The sequence below is a fragment of the Macaca thibetana genome, chromosome 10 (assembly GCF_024542745.1).
Source record: "Macaca thibetana thibetana isolate TM-01 chromosome 10, ASM2454274v1, whole genome shotgun sequence".
In the NCBI taxonomy this organism is placed as follows: Eukaryota; Metazoa; Chordata; class Mammalia; order Primates; family Cercopithecidae; genus Macaca; species Macaca thibetana.
This window is the reverse complement of record NC_065587.1, coordinates 4144817-4167654: the sequence shown is the minus strand read 5'-3', so window position 1 is coordinate 4167654 and position 22838 is coordinate 4144817. Positions and strand designations below refer to the sequence as shown.

The 22838-nt window shown below is 61.2% G+C and overlaps 1 protein-coding gene across 6 annotated transcripts in view; it reads left to right on the top strand.

The window, feature by feature from the left end:
• Positions 1 to 22838, top strand: part of GRAMD4 (GRAM domain containing 4) — a 116060-nt gene that overhangs the window by 75812 nt on the left and 17410 nt on the right. For all 6 annotated transcript variants that reach the window (XM_050805864.1, XM_050805860.1, XM_050805859.1 and 3 more), the window contains exons 4-16: positions 5493 to 5613; positions 8701 to 8762; positions 10349 to 10481; positions 11148 to 11173; positions 11336 to 11427; positions 12916 to 13007; positions 14091 to 14139; positions 15676 to 15747; positions 16298 to 16341; positions 16408 to 16517; positions 20650 to 20804; positions 21471 to 21615; positions 22427 to 22520. In XM_050805864.1, coding sequence (XP_050661821.1) covers positions 5493 to 5613; positions 8701 to 8762; positions 10349 to 10481; positions 11148 to 11173; positions 11336 to 11427; positions 12916 to 13007; positions 14091 to 14139; positions 15676 to 15747; positions 16298 to 16341; positions 16408 to 16517; positions 20650 to 20804; positions 21471 to 21615; positions 22427 to 22520 — 1195 coding nt within the window. The remainder of the gene's footprint in view (positions 1 to 5492; positions 5614 to 8700; positions 8763 to 10348; positions 10482 to 11147; positions 11174 to 11335; positions 11428 to 12915; positions 13008 to 14090; positions 14140 to 15675; positions 15748 to 16297; positions 16342 to 16407; positions 16518 to 20649; positions 20805 to 21470; positions 21616 to 22426; positions 22521 to 22838) is intronic.

Here is a 22838-nt window from a genome sequence, read left to right as displayed (position 1 = left end):
GTGGGTGGGGCAGCCCGGCGTCCTCGGCGTTTGTGAGCAGCTTGAGGAGGCCGACTCCGGAGGCCGAGGGAACCCAGAGCCTTGGCAGCAGCCACAGGTTTTCGGGGCCTGGATGGGGGCCGGGGCTGGATGAGAGGAGTCTGCCATGTGAATACCAGCTCAGTCGTTTGCTCTGGGCAGGAAATTGGCCCTCCTGTTTCTTTTCTTACTCGAGGAAGAGAAAGAAAAATTGATGATGGGGGATTTGCATTGCTTTTGTCCTGTGGAAAGATACAGCTGTGCTCGGCACACTGCAGTTGACCTGAATGTGTCGCTGCTGGCCGGGAGGCAGGCCTGTGAGATGGAGTCGTGGGGCGTGTGATCATCATTTCAGTCTCTGGAGACACAGCAGCCTGGCCTTGCAGGGAACCGTGTGCTCGGAGATGGGAAAGACTCATGGGAGATCAACGGTCAGACGCTCCGGCCGGTTTTGTTTACTTAGCTGTCTTTGTACCGTCAGAAATGACACCGGCAAAGGTGGGAAGCCTCGTGGCTCTTCCGGAAGCTGGGACAGGCTGATTCGCCACACTGGCCGAGGAGCCCTGTCTGCAAGGCTGAGGGGACCGTGCCGCTGGCCGACCTGGGAGCCAGGCGTCCTCTGGGCTCTGAGCAGCGTGGATGGCAGGGCTCTGGCATTCACATTTGTTTGTGCTCTTCAGAGAGCCTGACCCCAGGAGGTCCAGGGTGGAAAGAGGGGCGGCTGCCTGAGGCCCCTTGGACCTCTGAACCCAGGCTTGTGAGTGTGCCTTTTCACACAGGCAGGCACGATGCTGCATCCCAGGCTCCAGGAGGGACCTGTGTCCGCATCCGTCCACATCCATCCCTGGGCTGGGACTGGCCACCTTGGCCCAGGCTTTGGCCAGTGCTCTGCCGCTTGGTGGAACCTGGCTGGCTGCTACCCTTTCATGGCTTAGTGATTCCAGAAAGGGGTGTAGAGGGGAGCCCCATTTAGGAAAATGTGGTTTCCTGTTACCCGTGCAGGGAGGGGCCGAAGTGCCTCTCTGACCTATGGGTGGAGAGGCATATGGGCTGCCTTGACCTTGACAGGGCCAAGACCAGAGGAGGTGACGTGTGGGTGCTGGGAGTTAACCCGGGAAAGCACCCGAGCCTTCCCGCCTTGGCCTGCTCCACGCAAGAGCCCTGCTGGGAGCAAGACTGCCCATTGTGACTTGTCTCACCTCTGTTCCCACGCGGTGAGAGTCACTGCCACAACATGAAGACAGAGACATGACATGAAAACGCCCCGTGGCTGTCTCTGAACCCTCCGCAGCTGGCTCCGAATTCGGGACTGAGCCAGGCGGACGCTCCCTTTGGGGAGAAACACCGGCTGATGGGGCACTTGGTTCTTTCCTTTGCTCATCCAGTGAGACTTGATGAAGCCCTTCTGTATGCTAGGCACATCAAAAGAGGGGCCAGGAGGCTGAGAATTGGGTCCCTTGGAGGTGGCTGGGGGGTGGGGTGGGAGGGCAGCATCCATCTCAGGTGGGCTGAGATGCCCAGGTTCTCCTGGCTGTCGGTGGGCATGTGACCCTCTCTGAGGAAGGGTCCCCAGGCTCCTCTTGCCTTGGGGCATGGACCCGCCCACCAAGGGCTCCAGGGCCAGGCTGGGCCCACGCCGTGGGTTCACCCGCTCCATGCTGCTCTTGGGGACCCACCCAGGCACCCTCTCAGGGCAGGGTGGTGTCCCCTCTGTTCATGGTGGTGTCCCGGCGCTGTGGCAGAGTCCGGCATGTAACGATTACCTGAGTATTTCTGACGAAAGCGTGCAAGAGCTGGCCCTCAAGTGGCGCCAGGAGGTCGGAGGGCTGGCAAGCCCCTTGCAAGGTTGGCAAGGGGCTGGGTGGAGGTCCCTGCGGGGGGTGGGGTTTGTGGACTCATCACCATGTTAGGGCTGTGACCCCAAATGCCCAAGTCCCCGGCTGCCTCCACTCCGTGCACGGCCTGCTGGTCAGCGCGTCTGCCCTCCCTGCTAGACGCGCTATGTGAGAACCGGCCGAGATCCCCTCCCAGCCACTCTCCCTTCCCCACATCTTGCTGGCTCCTCCTTGGGCTAGGCTGGGTCTTAGGGCTGGAACAGAGGGTGACACCGCGGTGGTCCCTTCTCCAGAATCTGTGGAGTGTGTTGGGCACAAGTCAGGGAGGCCTACAAGTAATGGAGGCCTGGAAATGTCACACGTTACCAGGAGGTTGTGTGTCGTCTCTGGGAAGCCCCACCCAGCACCCGGAGTGGGACTCATGTTGTCCCCAAGAGGAAAGAGCAGGGCCCGTGAGGGAAAATGACAGAAGGCTGCACTGGATGGGGGGGCTATTGGGGAATTCACTTGGGGAAGTGGTATTGGGGTCAGGACTGAGGCTGAGGGACACCTGACCCCGGAGGGCGGAAGAGAAGCTTCCTCGGGACCAGGGCCAGCACATGCAAAGGTCCTGGGGCAGGCCCTACCCTGGGCAAATCGGAATATTTTCTGGACATTTGGGGACCTAAAAGCAAATCTCTGTGGCTTGAGCCCAAAAAGCAAAGATGAGGGTGGTGTGGAGGCTGGGAGTGGTGTGGAGGCTGGCAGTTGGGGGGTGGGGGCCTCGGGAGGGTGTGGAGGGCGCTGAGGCTGGGAGTAGGGGGGCCGCCTCAGGAGGGAGCTTCAGGCTGGGAAGTGGATCCATTGCCAGCCCGGTGAGGAGTTCTAAGCGGGAAAGCAACACGTTCTGGCTTGTGCTTTAAAAGCAGCCTTGGACCTCAGCTTGGAGCCGGACGGGAGGGTGTGCGAGGAGGTGGGACGCCAGTTAAGAACTTGAGGATGGGTCTGAGGTACCTGAGAGACCAGCAGAGCGGATGGATGTGGGATCTTGGAAGAAAGAACCCCAGACATGTGGGGGTGAAGGGCTCCCGCCCGAGTGTGGCTGGCACTGCTCCCCTCTGCTGTAAAGGAGCCAGCCGGCCGCCCAGGGAGGGCCTGGGTACAGCTCCCTCAGCCCTGGAGACGTGCCCCTCACAGCCCCGGGTCGGCCCTGCTGCTCTTGCTGGCTCCTTCCTGTTGCTCTGAACTGGAACCTCAGGCCCGGCTGGACCCTGCCCCTGTGACCCGGAAGCCTCCCAAGGCCCTGGGCAGAGGCCACCTGCCTCTGTTCTGACCCTCCGTTTGTTCAGCCCCCGGACTGGACACTTGGTACCTCGCAGCCTGTCCCGAGCCCTGGGGAGGCACTGGCTTCATCTAACGCTCTGCCAGGTGGTGGAACCTGGTCATGTCAGCGGGTTGGGGACCTCGGTCCACGGAGAAAAGTAGCCATGCCAGGGCCAGACACTTCTCCCCAGAATGGAGGCAGGGCGGAGAGGGTGAGCTCTGGAGCAAACCAGCCTGATGAGACCAGGCAGCCCGCAGGGACAGGCCCAGTGCCCCGCACCCCACCCTCCATAGGGAGGGTCTTGTCCAGGCCAGCTCAGTTACCCTGGTGGGGGGCTCTCGGGAGTCCAGGATGCTGAAGGACCCTGAAACCATGCTTGGAGAAGAGCCGATCCCAGAAGGCAGGGGAGCGAGGCAGAGCTCCAGACACCTACAGTGAACAAATGGATCCTGGCCCTTGGCAAATTTGAATACTGTCTCACTGGTTAGTAACAGCGTCCACCGAGCCGCCAGCATCCCCAGTGGGGGTGGAGCTGGTGAGATGCTGGCGCCTGTCTCTTCCCTCTTGGGTACCATGAGCCTGTGGCTGCCGGGCAGGAAGGTGTGCTGACCTTTGGCTTCTGGGTTTACTGACCCCAGTCCACCTGCGGCTGCTCCCTGCCTGGGCACCGCCCCCTGCTGTTTCTTCACGGCTACTCCTGGACATTGGCCTGGGACTGGGGCCTGAGGCTGTCTTACTGCCCTTGGCCTCAATGTTAGAGTCTTAGGTATGGCCCTGTGGCCCCAAGTCATGTGGTGAGGTATCCAGGACAGGAAAGGAAGCTACTGGGGTCACTCTGAACATCTCCCCACCCTACCCAGAAAGAAGCTTCCAGGCTTAGAAACCTGCCTTCAGCCTTTGACTGCTGGCCAGACCCCCAAGGGTTCCTGCCTCACACTGGTGGGGTCTGGCTGCTGGCCCTGCCCACGAACCTGGGTGAATTCACTGGCCATGTTCCTTTGTCTCCGGAATATCTTGTGGGACTCCAGCAAACGCTCTTCTCCTGCTGCCACTGCCATTTTGTAAGGTCTCAGCGTGTCCACCCCATGGTCGGTGTGGTCTGTGCAGTTGAAGTCAAGGCTGACCAATCTGGACCCTCAGCCACCATAGGCCACAGCCAAGGCAACCTTCTGGGTAGAGACAGCACTTAGGTGACCCTCAGCTGGGTTCTGCAAGCCACTGCTGCCCCGTCAACCAGCGTTGTTCCACCTGGACTTACCCGTGACCTTGCCTGAGCCTGTCAAGGAGATAGGGTTGGGCTGGGCAGGGGACACCACACAGAGGAGGGTGGGTGGGCTGGGGAGGGGAGCATCTGGGCAGGGTCCAGTTAGTGGCCCAGGCCTCTGGGAAGGACCAAGGACCTGGGGGTGTCCACAGGTGCCGGCTCTCTGCTCTCATCGGTCTGTTGCTCTCGTCCTTCATGCGTGGAGCCTGTGCCAGGCCCTGGGAGGGCAGTGGGGGAGAAGCGAGGGCCTCAGGCTTGCCCTTAGGTGACCCAACACTGTTGGTTTGAGGAGGAGGAGGCAGGGCTGGGGCAGAGGAAGTGGGAGAGAGGCCGAGTCCCCTGTCCCCTATCTTCAATTGGTGGAAGTGTCCTGACTCCCAGAGGCTGCCTGCCCTCTCTGGCTCCTGGCCCTTCCATCCTCAGTCTTCCAGTCTCTGACCTCGCCTCCTCCCTCTGCCTGGATGCTCTTTCCCAGAGTCTGTGGCCTCACTGTGTTCCCTCCAGGTCTTCACTCAGACTTCATGTTCTCCCCAGGCTTTCCCAGAGCAGCCCTGTGTCCAGCCTGCCCCGTGCTCTTCTGAGGCCCCCTGGCCAGCTTGAGCTGTGGGCTGTCCCTGCTGGACCAGGGCCTTTGCTCTGCCACCGATGCGTCCCAGAACCTCGCCCAGCGCATGGAGGCGCTGGGTAGGTGTGGTGGGCTGGCCGGGTGCGGTCAGTGTCCTCTCCGCAGGTGTCCTCAGCGTGGCGGTGCTCGGTGAAGTGACTTTTGTGTTCTGTGTTGCACTGTTAGGAACATAGTGAAGAAATTCACACCCTTGCTTCATTCTGGCCCTAGTCATGCAATAGTAGCCCCCTTAATAGCTCCTACCCAGGAGGAAGGACCGGATGGGGACCAGTGTGTGTCCTGCTGTGTGAGCACCCTGTACCCTGGAGGAAGGTCAGGGCTCAGGTCTGCTTACAGAGCAGAGACCCTTCTGCTGTTTCTGAGTCAGGCACCCCTGCCCCAGCATCCCAGAGTCAGAGGGCCATGTGGACATGAGGGATGGTCACCTGGCTATTCTCTCCCCCATAGAGGAGGAGCTCCGGAAGCTGCGAGAAGAAACCAATGCGGAGATGCTGCGGCAGGAGCTGGACCGGGAGCGGCAGCGGCGGATGGAGCTGGAGCAGAAGGTGCAGGAGGTGCTGAAGGCCAGGTACCCTGCCTTCCTCGGGGCCCTGGCCTGTGTGCGGCTGCCCCAACCCCCCACCCCACCTGCCCCAGCCTCTGCTGCACCCATAGCATCTTGGCAGCAGCGTTCTTGGCCCTGGAGAGGCCTGAGAGTGAGGGTGGGCCCGGCTCCGACTTCCCAGGTGTAGGTCCTGCCTATACCTGCATGAGCCCTGGTCCTGGGAACATGGCATCTTCCTGTGCCTCTGGCAGTCTGGAAAAGGGGGACCTTGGCGCAGGTGTTCCTGCCAGCTCCCAGGCCTGGGGCCAGGCCGACTGAAGAGAGGCTTGGCATGGGACCTGCAGAGCCCCAGAGCCACCTCGTGGCCCTGATCGTGGCCTGCAGGTGACCCCGTTCTGTGCGTCCACCCATTGCCCCATCCTGAGGGCCGGCCCGGCCTCTTAGGATCTTCCTAGGACCTGCCCTCCCAGCACTGTCTGTGCGTGTTCCCATCTGCCCTGTCTGCCCCAGCCGCACTGCAGCCCCTCAGGGTGCCCTGTGGCCCCTGCCCCCATCCCGGCAGGATCATGTCCTGGGTGCCAGTGCCGCCCTGGCTCCTAGAGGGCATGTCTACAGCCGACGTCTTTGCTCTTGCCTGTGGGTCCCATGCGGGGCCCTGAGTGCTCACAGCCTCCTCCCTCACCCTGCCCTGTGCCTCACAGTGCTGCCAGCAGGAAACAGGTCATTCAGGACCCCAGCGCAAGTTACAAAGCCAATGCCCTCCTGTCTCACTAACACCACGAGGCTCTGTGTCCTTCTGCACAAGTTCAAACTGGTGCCCGGTGGATGAGGCCAGGGAGCTCAGGCCTCACCTCTGGCTCCCAGGCCTCCCGCTCAGCCTCCACTCCAGCAGCCTCCTGCTCCAGCCTCCCTCTCAGCCTCCACTCCCTCAGCCTCCCCCCTCGGTCTCCACCCTCAGTTTCCGCTCAGCCTCCCCTCTAGCATCATCTTCAGCCCCTCTCCTCAGACTCCACTCCCTCAGCCTCCCCACTTAGGTTCTACCCAGCCTCCACTTTCAGCCTCCCTCCAGCCTCCACTCACTCAACCTCCCCCTTAGCCTTCCCACTCAGCCTCCTCCCGGGTCTCCCATCTCAGCCTCCCCCACATCCCCCTCCTCCAGCCTCCCACCACCACTGGCCACACCTTTGTCCATGGCCCCCGTGACCCACATGGATGGCTCTCACCGGTTAGGGATGCACACAGCGTCTCTGGGACACCCCAGCTGAGCACAGACTGCCTGCTCCGGGCACTCCAGGGGCCGTGTGTCATTGTCAGGGCTCCACGTGTCGCTGCTTAGCTGGCCCTGAGGAAGCGGCTCCCTTCAGCACCCTCAGGTTTAGTGTGTGGGAAGACGGGGGGTCCGCTGGGCTGGCTCCCACTTCTTCCTTGCCCGCCTCCTGCAGGTCAGCATGACCTTGTGGAGTGCCCTGGGGGGCTCACGTGGGGGCATCCAGCTAGTGTGGGGGAGGGAGAGGCCTCACTTTCCTATTCCGCCCTGGCAGAACCTCCCAGGCCAGAAATGGGTGCATGGGCCTCGGCGGGCGCTTTACCTGATGCTGAACCTGCTGTGAAAATCCACAGAAGCTCAAAGCTTAAATTACATTTAATTATGTAGAGGTGCGACAGAGACCTGACCTGCCACGCTGAGAGATCCCAGGGACAGGTGCGGTCCCTAGGCATTTGGCCACAGTGCCATCCCCCCGACAGGGCGCTGCTTCTCCCAGGTGGCTAAGGTGGCCTGAGGCTGTCCCTGCGGCCCCGCTCCCTGTGTTCTGTTTCCCGTCCTCTCACCCCCGCCAGCACCACTCCGGGATCTGGTCTTCATCTTTTACCAAAGCCCCTTGGTGGCCGGTGTGTGCAGCCCGGGTCAGCTGTGAGGACACAGGGAGCCCCATCTCACACAGTCTCTGCCTTGGGAATGGGTGGGGAGTGGGCAGTAAGGGAACGTCCAGGCTGTGACCCAGGAAGTGGAAGCTGAAGGTCCTGAGAGCATTAAGGGCCCTCCCCTGCTTTACATGGGGGTGGTGCTTAGGAACCTTCTGGAAGCCTGGAGGAGGAGGGGTGAAGGAAGAGCAGTCCCAGACAGAGTGACCTCCTCTTTCCTTGTCATCCTGGTACAGATCTGGGGTGGGTCTGGGTGGCTGTGGTCTGTCCAGGGTGGGTAGGTGTGTGAGGGCACACACAAACAGATACATGTGCGCGCACACTGCACAAACACACACACCACACCCCCTGAAGCTGCAGGATTAAAGCACAGCAATTCTGTTTATGCAAACCTCTATATTGGTTTTTAAGAAAATTCTCAGAAAGTCACCTTGGTTTAAGGCTACTTGTTGGTGGGCAGAGGTTCTCTCCATTGTGGGTCCAAAACCCACTGAAAACCTCGCCGCCTGCTTCCTGCCTGCCGCTTACCTGGCCCTGCCCTGTGCTCCGCCCTCTGTTCTCTTCTCAGGGTTTTCTCCTCCCCCAGCTTCCTCCCTACCCACTCCCGCTCCCCAAGAGTTAGGAAGGTTAGGGGCGACCACACAGCACTTGACCCCGTTCTGTGCTGCACCTGCTCATGGGCCTTGGCTGGAGGGGCTGGGTGTGGGACGGAAGCAGACCCTAGTGGCCGTCTAGTGACTCTGCCCAGACCAGGCAGGTCACTGGAGTAGGCTGAGCTGGGAGCTGGGCACAGGCTGCTGACAGGCGGCACCCAGCCTGTTGCCTAGTGTGGTACCTGATAAATACATGTGTGTCAATCAGTATCTTTTCATTAGCAGACAGGTTGGTGATAGGAGAGTATTCTGAGCTTAATGATGAAAAAAGAAGCAAGTGTGCTAAAATGAATAGGAAAGAGTGGTGAGAACCATTGTTTGGTTGTTTAAAAACAGAACGTGTGCCTGTTAGGAAGGCAGCTCTGCCTGTGTACGCTCGGAACCAGCATTTGAGCGGTGGGGACTCCGGAGAGAGTCTCGCTGTCCCTGAGCCCTCCTGTGCAGCACACGGCCGCAGGAACCCTGGGGGGTGCCTGACTTGGCATGGAGTTTGGAACTAACAGACCTTTTGTCTCTTCTCCCCCTGCTTTTTAAGAACCGAGGAGCAGACGGCTCAGCAGCCCCCAAAAGGGCAGGCCCAGGCCAGCAATGGAGCAGGTACACCCTCCCTGGTGGGCAGGTGGACAGGCCGGCAGGCAGGCGGGTGCACGTCACCTGCTGGTTCTGCAGGCCCAGGTTAACAATGGAGCAGGTACCCCCAGCAGGCGGGCGGGCAGCAGGTGTTGGTTCTGTGCCCAGGCACCTGCTGGCATCCGGGAATCTCCTCCCGTCAGAACTGGGTTAGTGTCTCTGAGGCGAAGTGGTGAGTCACCATAGTCATCATCGCAAATTTCTGGTCACTCAACTGAAGCGTGATTGTGTGTTCTTTGGGGAATACGCTCGTTCTCGGTTTCAGCCTTGCCCCACGGAACAGTGATGTGAGAGCCGCACTGGTCACTGCCACTGCCCTGGTGCCTCCCCGAACGGACCAAGTGGGCAGTGGGGCCGTGGTTGGCTGCGAGTGGGGAGTGAGGGGCCACGTGCCCTTTTTTCTCGCTCCTCGTCCTCCATCCCTGAGTGCCTGTTCTTTATCTTGCCCCGCACCCTGCAGGCAGCTGGCACAGTTCCCTGTACCTGGGGGTCAGCAAACTCCAGCCCCCGCCTGGCTTCACAGATTTAAATGGTTTCATTTCATCACATGAGAACATTATGTAAACCTGAAATTTCAGTCCATAAATAAAGTCCACGGGAACACAGCTGGGCCGGTTCGCTGACGGCTGGGATGAGTGTGCCGATCTCGCCTGGACCCTCCCCTTAAAAACTCTGCCAGGCTGCAGTGGGGGTCGGAAGAAGCCGCAGGAGCCTGCCTTGGCCCCATCCTTCCTGCCCGGGTGGCCTTGGGGTGCACAGACCTCAGCCCCCTTGGCCTGTGGCTCTTGAACCTCTGCCCTGAGCCCGCAGCCTCCTGGATATGGTGACCACAGGCCCTCTGGTCCCAGGGCCTGAAACTGTGGCAAGGCAGCACCTGCTGCAGGCGGCTCCTCACTGGCCTTCTGAAGGGAGGAACTGGCCTGTACCCCTGAACCCCCGTTCCGAGGGATTCTTCCGGTTTTCCGCGATGGAGGCTGCTTTCTAGAGGTCTTAGCTTTTTGAGAACAGTGCTGGTCATCAGCACATCACCATGCGCTCAGCCTGGGCTGGCTTCGCTCGCCGGGCACCCCCAGCCCAGAACACAGCCTCCTGCCTTGCCATCCATTGGCTGATGCCCAGGATAGGCAGGGATGGGGCAGTGACCCCTCCAGCTACTTTCTGACAACCCAGAGGTAGAAAGGGGGTTTGATGCAGACCACTGAGGTGGGCCAAGCAGCCTGGATGGACGGGCTGCCCTCTGATGAGAGCCCAGGGCAGGCAGAGAGCTGGGGCCAGGGCATGGAAAGCAGAGAGAGCCCGCACTGAGGTCTTCATGGCCGGGGCAGCTCTGCTCTGTGCCGGTTGGTTTGCACTTGTGTCTTCAGAGGACTGAGCCCTTCAGAGTCCCTTGTACAGGGCCCCTTCATTTCCCTGCCCCACCCCCGAGCATTCCTTGTTCCCCTGCCGGCCGCGCCCTTGCAGTGAGGCCCCTGCCTGCCCTGAGATTCCGGGATCGACCCCAGAACAGGCTGTGCAGCCCTGCCATGCCCTCACCAGGCCCCTGCCCCCTGCAGAGCGCCGGAGCCAGGGGCTGTCCTCACGCCTGCAGAAGTGGTTCTACGAGCGGTTCGGGGAGTACGTGGAGGACTTCCGGTTCCAGCCCGAGGAGAACACTGTGGAGACGGAGGAACCCCTGAGCGCCCGCAGGTAGGGGTCGCCGAGCCTGGGGCTGCCTGTGCATTAGGGGCCCCAGCCCCTGGGCTGAGGCTTCAGTGGGTGGGCCAGCCTTTATCACCATGGGCCAAAGCTGTCCGTGAGGCTGCCGAGAGCAGCTGGAGGCTCCACTGTGTCCGGTCTTCGGGAGGCCATGCCTGGCAGGGGCTCGCAAGGCCCGCTTAGGTGCAGCAGAGCTGCGTGCACCCACTCCGCTCTCAGCTGTGGCTTGTGACAGTTGTATGGGGACTCGGGGGCTCAGCCCACTGCCCGGGGCCTTCCTTGGCTCTTGAGTCATTTAAGTAAACCTTGGCTCCCCTGCCAGGCGCTGCCATGGGCCCTGGGGATCCCGACGGAGCGAGGCCAGCAAAGGCCCTGCCCTTGAGGACTTCTGTTCTGGGGACACAGGCAGGAGACGAGGGGACGATTTTGTTGGCGAGTCGCCCCCACCTTCCTAACTTGGGGAGCGGCACTGAGGGCCATCCCGGTGCCCCCTGCTGTGCTGAGCCACCGTGCAGGGCCGTTCTGTGCACTCAAGGGGCCCCAGGCTGTTGAGACGCCCTCCTTGGCCCCTACAGAGCCAGCGGAACTGGGCAGTGGGGACTGCAGAGCTGGTGGATGCGTTAACCCTGGGCTCCCATCTCTCCCCTTCTCTCTTAGGTTAACTGAAAATATGAGACGGCTCAGTGAGTACCCGCGGCTCTGCGTGGCGCCCACGGTGCCCAGTGTGGGTGGGGCCCATGGCAGTGGGGACTCTGGGATTCTGAGCCAAACTGACTCTCCAGGGAGACGTGGTTAAGGGGCCTCCTGCCCACAGTGCTGACCACTGTGGTCTGCTCTGTCCCCAGAGCGTGGTGCCAAGCCTGTCACTAACTTTGTGAAGAACCTCTCTGCCTTATCCGACTGGTACTCCGTCTACACGTCTGCCATCGCCTTCACCGTGAGTGGGTCCTCCAGTGGCCGAGCAGGGTGGGTGGGACGTGCCTGCCAGCATTCATCACATGATCAGGCACCTTCTGGGGTGGGAGATAGCCCCCAGGTGGCACTTCTTTGGGCCCCAGGGACATGCTCATTTCTCCTTCTGTAAAGTGGGTTCAGTGATGCCGGCGCCTGCCAGGGGGTGGCTTCAAGGATCAAAGACGATGGGCGTGGCCCAGGACTAGCCTGCATGGCTCCCTGGACAGGGCTGTGGTGCAGCCTCGTCCCCCAGGGTGCCCTCGGGAAAGGCCTCTTGGCACTCACCATGTGGTGCAGTGGCCACACTGCTGAGGTCCAGAGTACCTGGCGCTGGGGCCAGGGGCACCTCACAAGGGCACAGCAGCGTGAGGGTCCCAGCCCGGCCCCTGTGAGCCACTAGTCCTGAGGGATTGGAGGACGCCGGGGCCCACATTGCGGGGCCTTGGGGAAAAGGGGCCCAGCCACCCTGCCTGGAACTGCCCTGCCACGGCTGCCACCTGCCCTGCAGAGACTTGCCACCTATGTCTCAGTACTTCGTCCTCCGGGGGATGCCCCTGACCCGGGGTGGAGGCTGTGCCTCCAGCACAAGGAGGATACAGGCAGCCCACCCGCTTGCTGAGGCCTCCAGGCCAGAGAGGAGGCCTCCACAGCCTGACACTGTCCGGGGCTCCTGAGGGCAGCACTGCCCTGCCGAGTGGGCCCCTTGGGAGAGGTCCCTAGATGGCCTCAGCCTGGGTCAGGCTCTCCGGGGAAGTGTGTGGCCCTGTGCCTGCCCCAGGCACTTACTGCCCACCTGGGACATGGGCACTTTGTACACTCACAGATGAAGGCTGGGTGCTGGGGCCACCCGCTCCACCCCGGCCCTGGAAGGCCTCTTCTCCCACCACCCCTCACAAATGCTTTGCGACGGGAGGCCTTTGCTGCCTGGGGTCCCACACGCCCCTGTGCCGTGTCTGTTGTCACTAAGAGATGAGCCCAAGCTTTGGACCAGCCTTCCAGGCCTCACCTCCGTCCTCTGCCCTGTCTGCACATCTGCTCTTTGTCCCGGGCTCTGTGCTGGGCACACATGGTGCCTGGCATGAAGGTGGCCCTGGGCATGCACCTGTCTCGCCCTCAGCAGTGCTTGGCCGCCTTGCCCGGCCAGGCTGAGTCCTGGTGATGCCCCAAGTCTGGAGCGTGGGAGCCACACCGGGGCGAGCGGGATCCCCGTGTGGAATCAGCTGCCGTCTTCTGTCCCCAGGACATGCTTCTCCCTGGGTGGCTCCTCGCTTCCACTGGCAGCTCTTAAACTAGGGAAGCAGCCCTTCCCCCAGCTTCCCCATCAGACGCGCCCTCGTCCCTGAGTGTCTGGAGAGCCGGGGGGGTGGCCTGGTCTCCCCCCTGGGGCCTCCTGGTTGCGGGAGGTGGGAGGGATGTGCCTTGTCCTGATCCAAGCTGTCAGGAGGTCTAACGCCCCGTCTCTCCCCCGCAGGTGTACATGAATGCCGTGTGGCATGGCTGGGCCATCCCGTTGTTCTTATTTCTAGCAATTCTGAGGTTATCCCTCAATTACCTCATCGCCAGGTAGGTGAGCCGGTTTGTCGCGGCCGCTTTATCCCACTACGTGCGTGGCTGTGCTGTCTCCCTGTGTCTCACACAACCGTGACCCCAGCTGGGTATGTCATGCACTGACATTTCAGGGGTGGCCCCCCGACAGGCTGCAGAGACCCCCAGGCAGGGCGGCTCCCTGGTTTGCTAGAGATAGTAGTGGGAAGTTCCCAAATCCCCCAGCACCTCCTTCTGTGGGCGGCCAGCAGAGCCAAAGCCGTTCCTGCACCTACCTGAGCATCGCAGGGGACTTCTTCGCAACCTCAGTGGGTGGGTGGGTGAAGCAAGCAGGGCTCCACACCCCAGAAGGTTCCTGCTGGCTGCCTGTTGGAGATGAGCCTTCTGGGGAGGAGCTGGACTGGGAAGGAGTGCCAGTCGCCTGCAGGCAGCCTGCCCGTGTGACCGACACGTTAGCCCCGGCCTGAGTCAGGGCCCTCGCATCACTCCTACCCCCTCTGAGCACTCCCTCCCTGTGGAGACTGAGTGGGGCTCTAGGAAGCCCACGCCCTGGGGCAGACCCCTAGTCCTGGCACTCCTGGGTCCTTCTTAGCCTGCGGTTACCCCCAGGAGTGAATGTCAGCCGTGTGCCGGGGCTGAGGGAGGAGCTGCGATTCCATACTTTGACTTGGCCATTCAAAAGTTTGCACTTTTATGCAGCAGTGTTTCCAGATGGTTCTCCGTGCCTGCCCCAGTTGGCTCATTTGAAAACGTTTTTTGTAGAAATCACTTAAATACTCTGGAAGGTGTCATTGGCACCCAGCATTGGGGTGGGACCCCTTTGGCTGGTGGATGTTGAAGGGCCGCCCTTCCTGATACCTCTGGCTGCTATTAAATATGTCCCCTCTACCCAGAAGGGCCCTAAGGGAGGGGTTGGTGAGGGTGATAGGAGTTGTCTGCTCTTCAGCAGGGGGTTCTGGGGGCCCTTTTCTCCCCATTAGGCAGCATAGAAGGACAAAGAAGGGCCCCCTCCAAGGCCAGCTGGGCGTGTAGGGCTGGTGATTCGATGCCATCCCCTGACTCAGGTGGTACTGTCATAAAGGTATGTTTTTTGTTCACCAGGGGCTGGCGGATACAGTGGAGCATCGTGCCGGAAGTGTCTGAGCCCATGGTAAGTCCCTGGAGGGTGCACAGTTTCCTCCGACTGTCTCCGTCACACCAGGCCTCTCAGCCTGTGGGCACCTCTCGGGGAAGCCTCTGGATGAGGCCATGTGGTCATCCCCCGGGAGCCCTGCCCTGGCCCGAAGAGGAAGGGAGGAGGCAGCCAGCCCCTCCCTGGCCCCAAGCCCTGGGAGGGTGTGTGCCCCGCCCCGCTTGCTAGGCCAGGCTTGGCTGTGCGAGAAGCAGATGCCTGGCCCTGGCCTGTCCTAGCTGAGGCTTCCCAGCTGGGATGTGATGTGGCAGGGGCGGGGGACACTGAGGGGCTGCTGTAGCCCCCGCAGCCTCCCCAGGTAGGGCGTGAACAGCGGGCTGGACAAGCGGACCTGTTCCCCTCTGAGGTGCAAGAGCCCACCTCTCGGAGGTTGCAGCGAGCCGAGATCCCGCCACTGCACTCCTGCCTGGGCGACAGAGCAAGACTCTGTCTCAAAAAAACAAACAACGACAACAAAACACCCACCTCTGGCCCACTGCCTAACTTTGTAAATACAGTTTTATTGGCCGGGCGCGATGGCTCACGCCTGTAATCCCAGCACTTTGGGAGGCCGAGGCGGGCGGATCACGAGGTCAGGAGATCGAGACCATCCCATCCCGGCTCACACAGTGAAACCCCGTCTCTACTAAAAATACAAAAAACTAGCCGGGCGTGGTGGCGGGCGCCTGTAGTCCCAGCTACTCGGAGGCTGAGGCAGGAGAATGGCTTGAACCCGGGAGGCGGAGCTTGCAGTGAGCTGAGATCCGGCCACTGCACTCCAGCCTGGGCAACAGAGCGAGACTCTGTCTCAAAAAAAAAAAAAAATACAGTTTTATTGGCCATAGACACACCCATTCACTTACACACCGCCGTGGCTGCTTTTGCACGACGGTTGAGTAGCCGACAGACCACGTGGCCCTGGAAGCCACAGATATTTACTACTGGCCCTTTACAGAAGTTTGCTCTAGAGGGAGACCTCGGCCCATGGGGCAAGACCACTGGGCATGGGCAGAAGGGAGGCCTCGGTGCCTCCACGGGCCTAGTTGGATATCTCAGTGCCTGTTTCTTACATGGAGCACCAGGGGTAAGGAGAAGTGCCTGGAAGAGGCGGGCTGTTGCTCGCCCAGCACTGGGACCCGGGAGACCTTAGGAGGCTCTTAATGAATGGGAGACAAGCAGGACCAGGGCTCCCATTGGCTGGGCCTCAGTTTCCCTGCCTGTAAAGGAGGACAGCTGTGAAGGTGAACTGTGAGGCAGAGCCTCTGCCCAGCCATTGCAGGGGCAGCTCTGCCCCACTCCTGTTGTGCTCCCAGAGTGAGCGGCACAGGGTGAGATGTCACCATCAGCCCAGAGGGGTGTCCTCCTGGTGCCAGGTCCCCAAGGGATGTCCCATCCCCTCTGGCTGTGTGGGGACAGCGGAGTCCCTGGGGCTGTGAGGGCTCCACACTGTTTTGTCAGTAGTTTTTCTGAACTGTTAAATTTCAGTGGAAAATTCTCTTTCCCCTTTGACTGAAGGAACCTCCAAAGGAAGACCTGACTGTGTCTGAGAAGTTCCAGCTGGTGCTGGACGTCGCTCAGAAAGCCCAGGTACTGCCACGGGCACCAGCCAGGGGTGTGTGTCTGTGTCGGCCACGGGCGCGAGCCAGGGGTGTCTCTGTGCCAGGGATGTGCCTATGCTGTCCAGGGGTGTGTCTCTGCCGGCCTCAGCTGCTGCCCGGGGAGGTCCGTGCCTGACACTGCAGGCCCGGTTTGCCTGCTGTCAGCTGACCTGTAGTCACCCTGCCCTTGTTGGTCATTACAGTAACTCTGGTGGGTGGAGAAGGGGCCTCCTGATTCAGCCTCTGCGGATGGTGGGCCAGGGTCTGAGTGGAGCCCCTCTCCGTCCCCCCAGGGGAGCCCCTGGCCAGGGTTGAGCGCCCCTGGAAAGGACTCAGGCCTGGGTCTGCTGTTGCTGTGAGCATGGTCACCTCTGCCCTAGACCAGAGCTGCGCCTTCCCCAGCCTCGGAGCAGCTGGGCAGGACCACAGGGCTCTGGGTGACCTCAGGGCCGCCCGACCTGGAGGCCCTCCCGGCGTCGCGGTGTGACTGACAGCCCAGGCACGGGGGCTGCTGTAATCGCTGTTTCTCCTTCACGCAGAACCTTTTCGGCAAGATGGCTGACATCCTGGAGAAGATCAAGAAGTAAGTCCCGCCCCCCACCCTGGCCCGGCAGCGCCCGCCCGGCCTGAGCCTCCCGTCTCCTTCCAGCTTGTTCATGTGGGTCCAGCCGGAGATCACACAGAAGCTGTATGTGGCGCTCTGGGCTGCCTTCCTGGCCTCCTGCTTCTTCCCCTACCGCCTGGTGGGGCTCACCGTGGGTAAGGAGATGTACCTGTGGCCTGTAGCTTCAGGAGGTGGGACAAGAGTGTCTGTGTGCCACCAGTGTCTGCCAGGTGTCTGCAAGAACTGGCGATCCTTCCTCTGCTTTTTGTCACAAACGTTTCAATTTGGGAGAAGTGAAGCCCATTCGAGATCGAGGGACACGGTGATTGTTTCTTAAATCAAGAAACTCTCCGATTCCAAGGCCCCCGTGTCTCCTGCCAAGTGGGAGGAGTTGGAAGACCTAAGACCCAGGATAGCAGGCCCTGGGGGTGTCAGGGAGTTGCCCTGGGCAGGACACACCTCTGGGGGGGCGCCCGTGGGCTCAGGGGTGACAGTCGCGGGGAGGCTGAGAGCCTGGTTTGATGTGCGGGGAGGTTGGTTGTAGCTGATGAGTTTGGTAACATCACATGAAGCCAAGGGTCACATCCACTAAAACACTCATCTCATCCACTAAAACACTCATCTGCAGAGCTGGCCGTGGGGAAGGAGGGCAGCTGGTGTCGAGGACCAGACTGTGCCGAGAGGTGGGTGGGGTGTGGCGGCCCCTCCTCACCCCAGGAGGCACTCGTCCACTGCTGCCCAGTGTGCTCTCTTCCCTCCTTTCTCTTTTCTTTTTTCTTGCTTCCCTCTTTTCTCTGTCTTTCTGTTTCTCTTTGTTTCTCTCTCTTTCTCTCTTTTTTTTTGAGACAGAGTGTCGCTCTGTTGCCCAGGCTGGAGTGCAGTGGCACGATCTTGGCTCACTGCAACCTCTGCCTCCCGGGTTCAAGTGATTCTCCTGCCTCAGCCTCCCAAGTAGCTGGGACTACAGGGGCCCACCACCACGCCCAGCTAATTTTTTTTTTTGTATTTTTAGTGGAAACGGGGTTTCACCTTATTAGCCAAGCTGGTCTTGAACTCCTGACCTCAGGCGATCTGCCCCCCTCAGCCTCCCAAAGTGCTGGGATTATAGGCATGAGCCACTGTGCCTGGTCTCCTTTCCCTTCCCCTTCCCCTTCCCCTTCCCCTTCCTCTTCCCCTTCCCCTTCCCTCTTTTTTCCTCAATACCAGCGATCCAGTGTCTGACATGGGCCACACACTGGCATGTGGGAGCGAGGCCGCCAGGGTCCTGTTCTTGAGGGGGCAGGTGGGCCCAAGCAGGACAGTGTGTGTGGTTGTGGGAGCTGCAAAGCCAGGGGTGGGGAGAGCTCCGTGCTAGAGTCGGGAGTCAGACCCTAGCCTCTCAGCAGTCTGGGCTTGGCATGCCACTTAGAGGAGCAGTGGGGGACTGTGTCTGTGTGGAAGAGGAGATGCCCCCGCTGCTCCCCCGCTGCCCCCCGCCCCCCGCCGCTCCTCTGCCGCTTTTCTGAATGCCTTTGCTGTAACGCCAGCCTGACCCTAGTCCTGACCCAGCGTAACTGCTGGTGGGAGGACAGGCCTCTGGACGCAGCAGGGCTGAGCTCTCCAGCGACAGCTCATTGTGGCCATCAGGTGGCATCACCAGGAGTGGGCAGAGCCAGATTTGATCAGACCCTTCCCCGGACAATGCCCTGGAGCCCCTCTGGCTAGCACCCAGGACTCTAGGCTCCTGAGTGGGTAGGTGACCGCCGTGACCTCCTGTTAGACCCTTGGGCTTGGGTCCAGGTGCCGAGGCTCCAGGGCTGCAGTGCACTTGGCGCCCTGGGCAGCTCCGGGGCAGGCCGCCCTCCACGGGGAGCCTGGGGGTGTGCACCTGGGTCTTGGTGTCCTGGATTTGCCCTGCTGTCCTTTTTTTTTCGAGATGGAGTCTCACTCTGTCTCACCCGGCTGGAGTGCAGTGGCACGATCTCCGCTCACTACAACCTCCGTCCCCGGGGTTTAAGTGATTGTTCTGCCTCAGCCTTGGGAGTAGCTGCAATTACAGGGGCGCACCACCACACTCACCTAATTTTTGTATTTTTAATGGTTTCACCATGTTGGCAAGTCTGGTCTCGAACCCCTGACCTCGTGATCCGCCCGCCGCAGCCTCCCAAAGTGCTGGGATTACAGGCGTGAGCCACCCCACCCGGCCCCTGCTTTCCTTTTTTGTGACAACCAGTGTGTTTGGGTTCTTGCAACCACACTGAGGTCACCACTGCCACTGGGCGGCGCTGACCCTGCCAGATGTGGGCCAAGGTGGCATGCCTGGCTCCTCAGTGCCCACGTGTCCTTTTGCAGTGCTGACGAGACCTCAGCTTAGAGGGGCAGAGGCTGCCTGCCCCAAGCAAGGATGGCCCCAGCTGGGACTTGGGCTCTCTTGAGCTGAGCTGTCCCTCACGGGTCGGGCACCACGTGGAGGGAGACCGGGGAGCTCCGTCCAGTCAGCCAAGAGGGTGGTCCTGGCCCTGCCCCTCCCTACACCTAGCATCTTTCAAGAATCAACAAGTTGTCCGGGCGCGGTGGCTCATGCCTGTAGTCCCAGCACTTTGGGAGGCCTAGGCGGGTGAATCACTTGAGGTCAAGAATTCGAGACCAGCTCGGCCAACATGCTGAAACCCCGTCTCTACTAAAAATACAAAATTTTTAGCCAGGTGTGGTGGTAGGTGCCCAGCTACTTGAGAGACGGGCAGGAGAATCGCTTGAACCCGGGAGGTTGCAGTGAGCTGAGATCGAGCCACTGCACTCCAGCCTGGGCAACAGAGCAAAGACTCCATCTCAAACAAAAAGAATCAACAAGTAGAGAACTGGGGTCAAAAAGTCTGACTTGATTGATGAATTTATGTGAAAATGTCCTACAAAGGCAAAAAACGAAACAAGGCACAGTTTTATCAATCCCCTTACAGCACTGATAGTACATGGAACTCTGACCCTGGGGCCCCTGCAGGGAGGACCTGCCACGTCTGGTCTGGTCTGGTGGGCCAGGCACTGTGGGCAGTGAGACAGCCCCCAGCACTGGGAGGGGCACCTGGAGAGACCGGAACTCCTGACAGCTTTCGCTGCCCAGAGGGGTGCGTTAGGAGGTGTGTGGGGGCCGGCCCCACCTCCCATCCCTGCGTCTGTTGCCTGGTGGGGTCCTGGGGCGCAGCCAGGCCCTGCTCTTCTGAGGTCATGCTTTGTAGGGGGACTGACCATGATTGTGTCAGGTGACAGTGCCCAGGAGAAAATGGAGCTGGCGGAGGGGAGCCTGTGAGGCCGTGGCTGGGAGCCGTTTGAGCAGGTGGTTGTGGGAGGCCGTCTGAGCAGGGCTGGGCCGGGCCTTGGGGGGCACCCAGGTGAAGGAGGGCAGGTGGGAGGGGGGTTGGGGACGGATTGCCATGGAGGCACCTCAGATTGGGTGCCTGGTGTGGGAAATTGGGGCAGAGGAGGCACAGTCCTGAAGTGTTTTAGGTGGGTTGAGAACTGCCCGGAGCCGGGCAGAGTTGGAGAGAGAAGTGAGGGGCATGGGATGGGAGGTCCTAGCAGAGCTGAGGGGTCTTAGTGGGAGCGGGTGGGGCACTGGCAGTGGGGCCCTCGCCTGGGGTGGAGACTGTGTAGCTGGAATGGGCCCGAGGGGAGCGAGGCTGGGGGCGTCCAGGGTGAGGACTGAGCGAGCCGCTGGACTCTCACATCCAGACTCAGGGTGGAGGGTGCCAATCTAGGAGGCGCGAGGTGCTGGACCGTCACCCTGAGTAGGTCTTAAGTGGGTCTTTAGTGGATCTGGCCTGTTTGGAGGGCAGAGCCACCAGTTTGCAGGTGGGCGGGACGGGGGTCAGGGAGGGCCTTGAAGGGATGCTGGGAACATTCCCTGAACTGCTGGGCAGTTGATGGTGCCATTCAGTGCCAAGCGGAAGGTGGGGAGGAGCCCACTGGGGAGGGGCATAGTCGTTGCGTGATTCTGGGGCGGGAAGGTGTGTGGCATGCAGGGGAAGGCTGGCCACAGGTCTGAACATGCAGGGCACAGCCCTCGCCTGTGGTTGAGGCTGCAGCTGGATGGAGCCCCAGGGGAGTGGGGCTGGGGGCGTCCAGGGTGAGGACTGAGCGAGCAGCCGGACTCTCACATCCAGGCTCAGAGCGGAGGGTGCCAATCTGGGAGGCGGGAGGTGGTGGAACCATCACCCTGAGTAGACTGGCACAGCTGCAGGACTCTGGATGGAGCGGGCTGTGTCCCCTGCCCTCAGGGGTCTATGTTGAACAGCCTGTATCCCCTGCTGTCAGGACTCTATGCTGGTATCAAGTTCTTCCTCATCGATTTCATCTTTAAACGCTGCCCGAGGCTGCGTGCCAAGTACGACACGCCCTATATCATCTGGAGGAGCCTCCCCACCGACCCGCAGCTCAAGGAGCGCTCCAGTGCTGCCGTCTCGCGCAGGGTGAGCCCGGCCCCCAGCTGCGGGGGTAGCGGGATCGGGGGCCACAAAGCCGGACATCCCCAGGCCCACAGTGCTGTGTTCACCTCCGGCTCATTTAGAGGCTGTTTATTCAATTTTATGGAGTCTTTAAAATGTGAGGGTTTTTTCTTTCCCGTTACCACTGCGGTGTCTGAGGCCCATCCAGCCCCTCCCAAGCCCAAGGCAACACTTGGGGACTGGCCATGATGACTGAGAGCCAGCGGGCCTGGGAGTGGCCCTCCATGGGGGCGCCCGGCCCCTGCCATCCCTGACAGGTGTGGCTCTGGCACTGAGACCAGGCAGCTTGAGAAGAGCCCCCTTGGAGCCACAGGCTGGCCCTGGGCCATATTTCATTCAGTCACAGGCCCTCCAGATGTCCAGCACAGTGGCCCAGCCAGGGCCATGGGGAGTGAGTGGGCCTCGGTGCTCTCCTCCCGGTGTTTCAGATGAGTCGGGAGGGTTACTGGGCTCTCCCCGCTGAAGTGAGGTGGCCCTGCCTGGAAGGAGCCGCGCTGGGCCAGAAGGGGCCTGGGAAATGTCTTCCCGAATTCGGATTCCAGCTTGTCGGGGGGTGTGCGTGTGGCCAGCGCATCTGGGTGCTGCGGGCGTGGGCAGTGGGCCTGACCTCGCGCTGTTTGCCATTGGCAGCTGCAGACGACCTCATCACGGAGCTATGTGCCCAGCGCACCGGCCGGCCTGGGTAAAGAGGAGGACGCCGGCCGCTTCCACAGCACCAAGAAGGGCAATTTCCACGAAATCTTCAACCTGACAGAAAACGAGCGTCCGCTGGCAGGTATGTGTGCCGTGAGCCTGAGGCCAGGCCGAGCATAGGCACAGACTGAAGGCCCGTTGGGGGTGCTGTGGGTACAGGAGGGGGTTGCCCTATGACAGGCCAGAGGAGCCTCGGGACAGCGTTCACATCCACTGCCCCAGGACCCCAGGAGGCAGTGCAGGAGCCGGGGGTCATGAGGACTCTGTGGGCTCCAGGGGAGGAGGGCGTGTCCGTGGGGAGAGCCACCCACGCTGTAGCACTCCCCTGAGAGCAGGCATGCAGGTGGCCCTCTGGGGACAGACTCCAGGGCGAGGCGTCAGGGCCGGCAGGGCGCTGGCAGGGGGTCTGCTCCTGGTTCCATCGTGTCTGGAGAAACAAGAGCTGCCAAGGGAGAGGTGACGCAGGAGCCTGGGGACGGGTCAGCCTTCCCAAAGGGAATTCCTGTTAAATTAAACCGGGCAGCCCGAGGTGTGTGCTGAGCGGCTGCAGAGGCAGCTGCGGAGAACTGAGTTTCGTCCTCTGCTGAGCCCTGGCACTGCCGGTCTTCGTGGAGGTGGCGTCCTGGCCACACTGTCACTTCTGTTGTTCCCTGCTCTGCCTGGCTGCTTTCACTTTAAAAACACTGCCAGTGCCTGGTGAAGAGGAAGCATCTGTTTTCCACCCTCCGCGGCCACCTCACTCTTGCCAGCGCGCCTTCCTCTCGCTGTGGGGGTGACGTGAGCGCAGTGGGTGGATGTCAGGATCTGAGAGTCAGGACTCCCGGGTCCCAGCGTCAGGTCAGAGGCTGGCTATTTCCAGTGGAAGGCGTGACGGGCGGGCCTTCTCCCATTAGTATGCGAGAACGGCTGGCGCTGCTGCCTCATCAACAGGGACCGGAAGATGCCCACGGACTACATCAGGAACGGGGTGCTCTACGTCACGGAGAAGTGAGTGTGGCCGCGGGGCCCTGTGTGGCTGCAGGGGAGGGGGCACAGGAGGGGTTGCCTGGGCTCTGGGATGGCACGGCTGGCCCAGTGCAGGTTTTCCCCAAGTGGCGGCCGTGGCCTCTCCCACGCTGCGCTCTTGCCGACTGTCTGGGATCCCAGGGGAAAAGTGTCGCCTCCAAGCCGGACGTGGCCTGTGCCGCACTGCTGTCCTCCCTCAGGCTGTCCTCCCTCAGGCTGGCAGGGATGCTGTCTGCTGTCTCCTCTGGGGCCCAAGCAGTTCATGGAGACCAGGGGCAGAGTCTCCCAAGGAGGGGACCG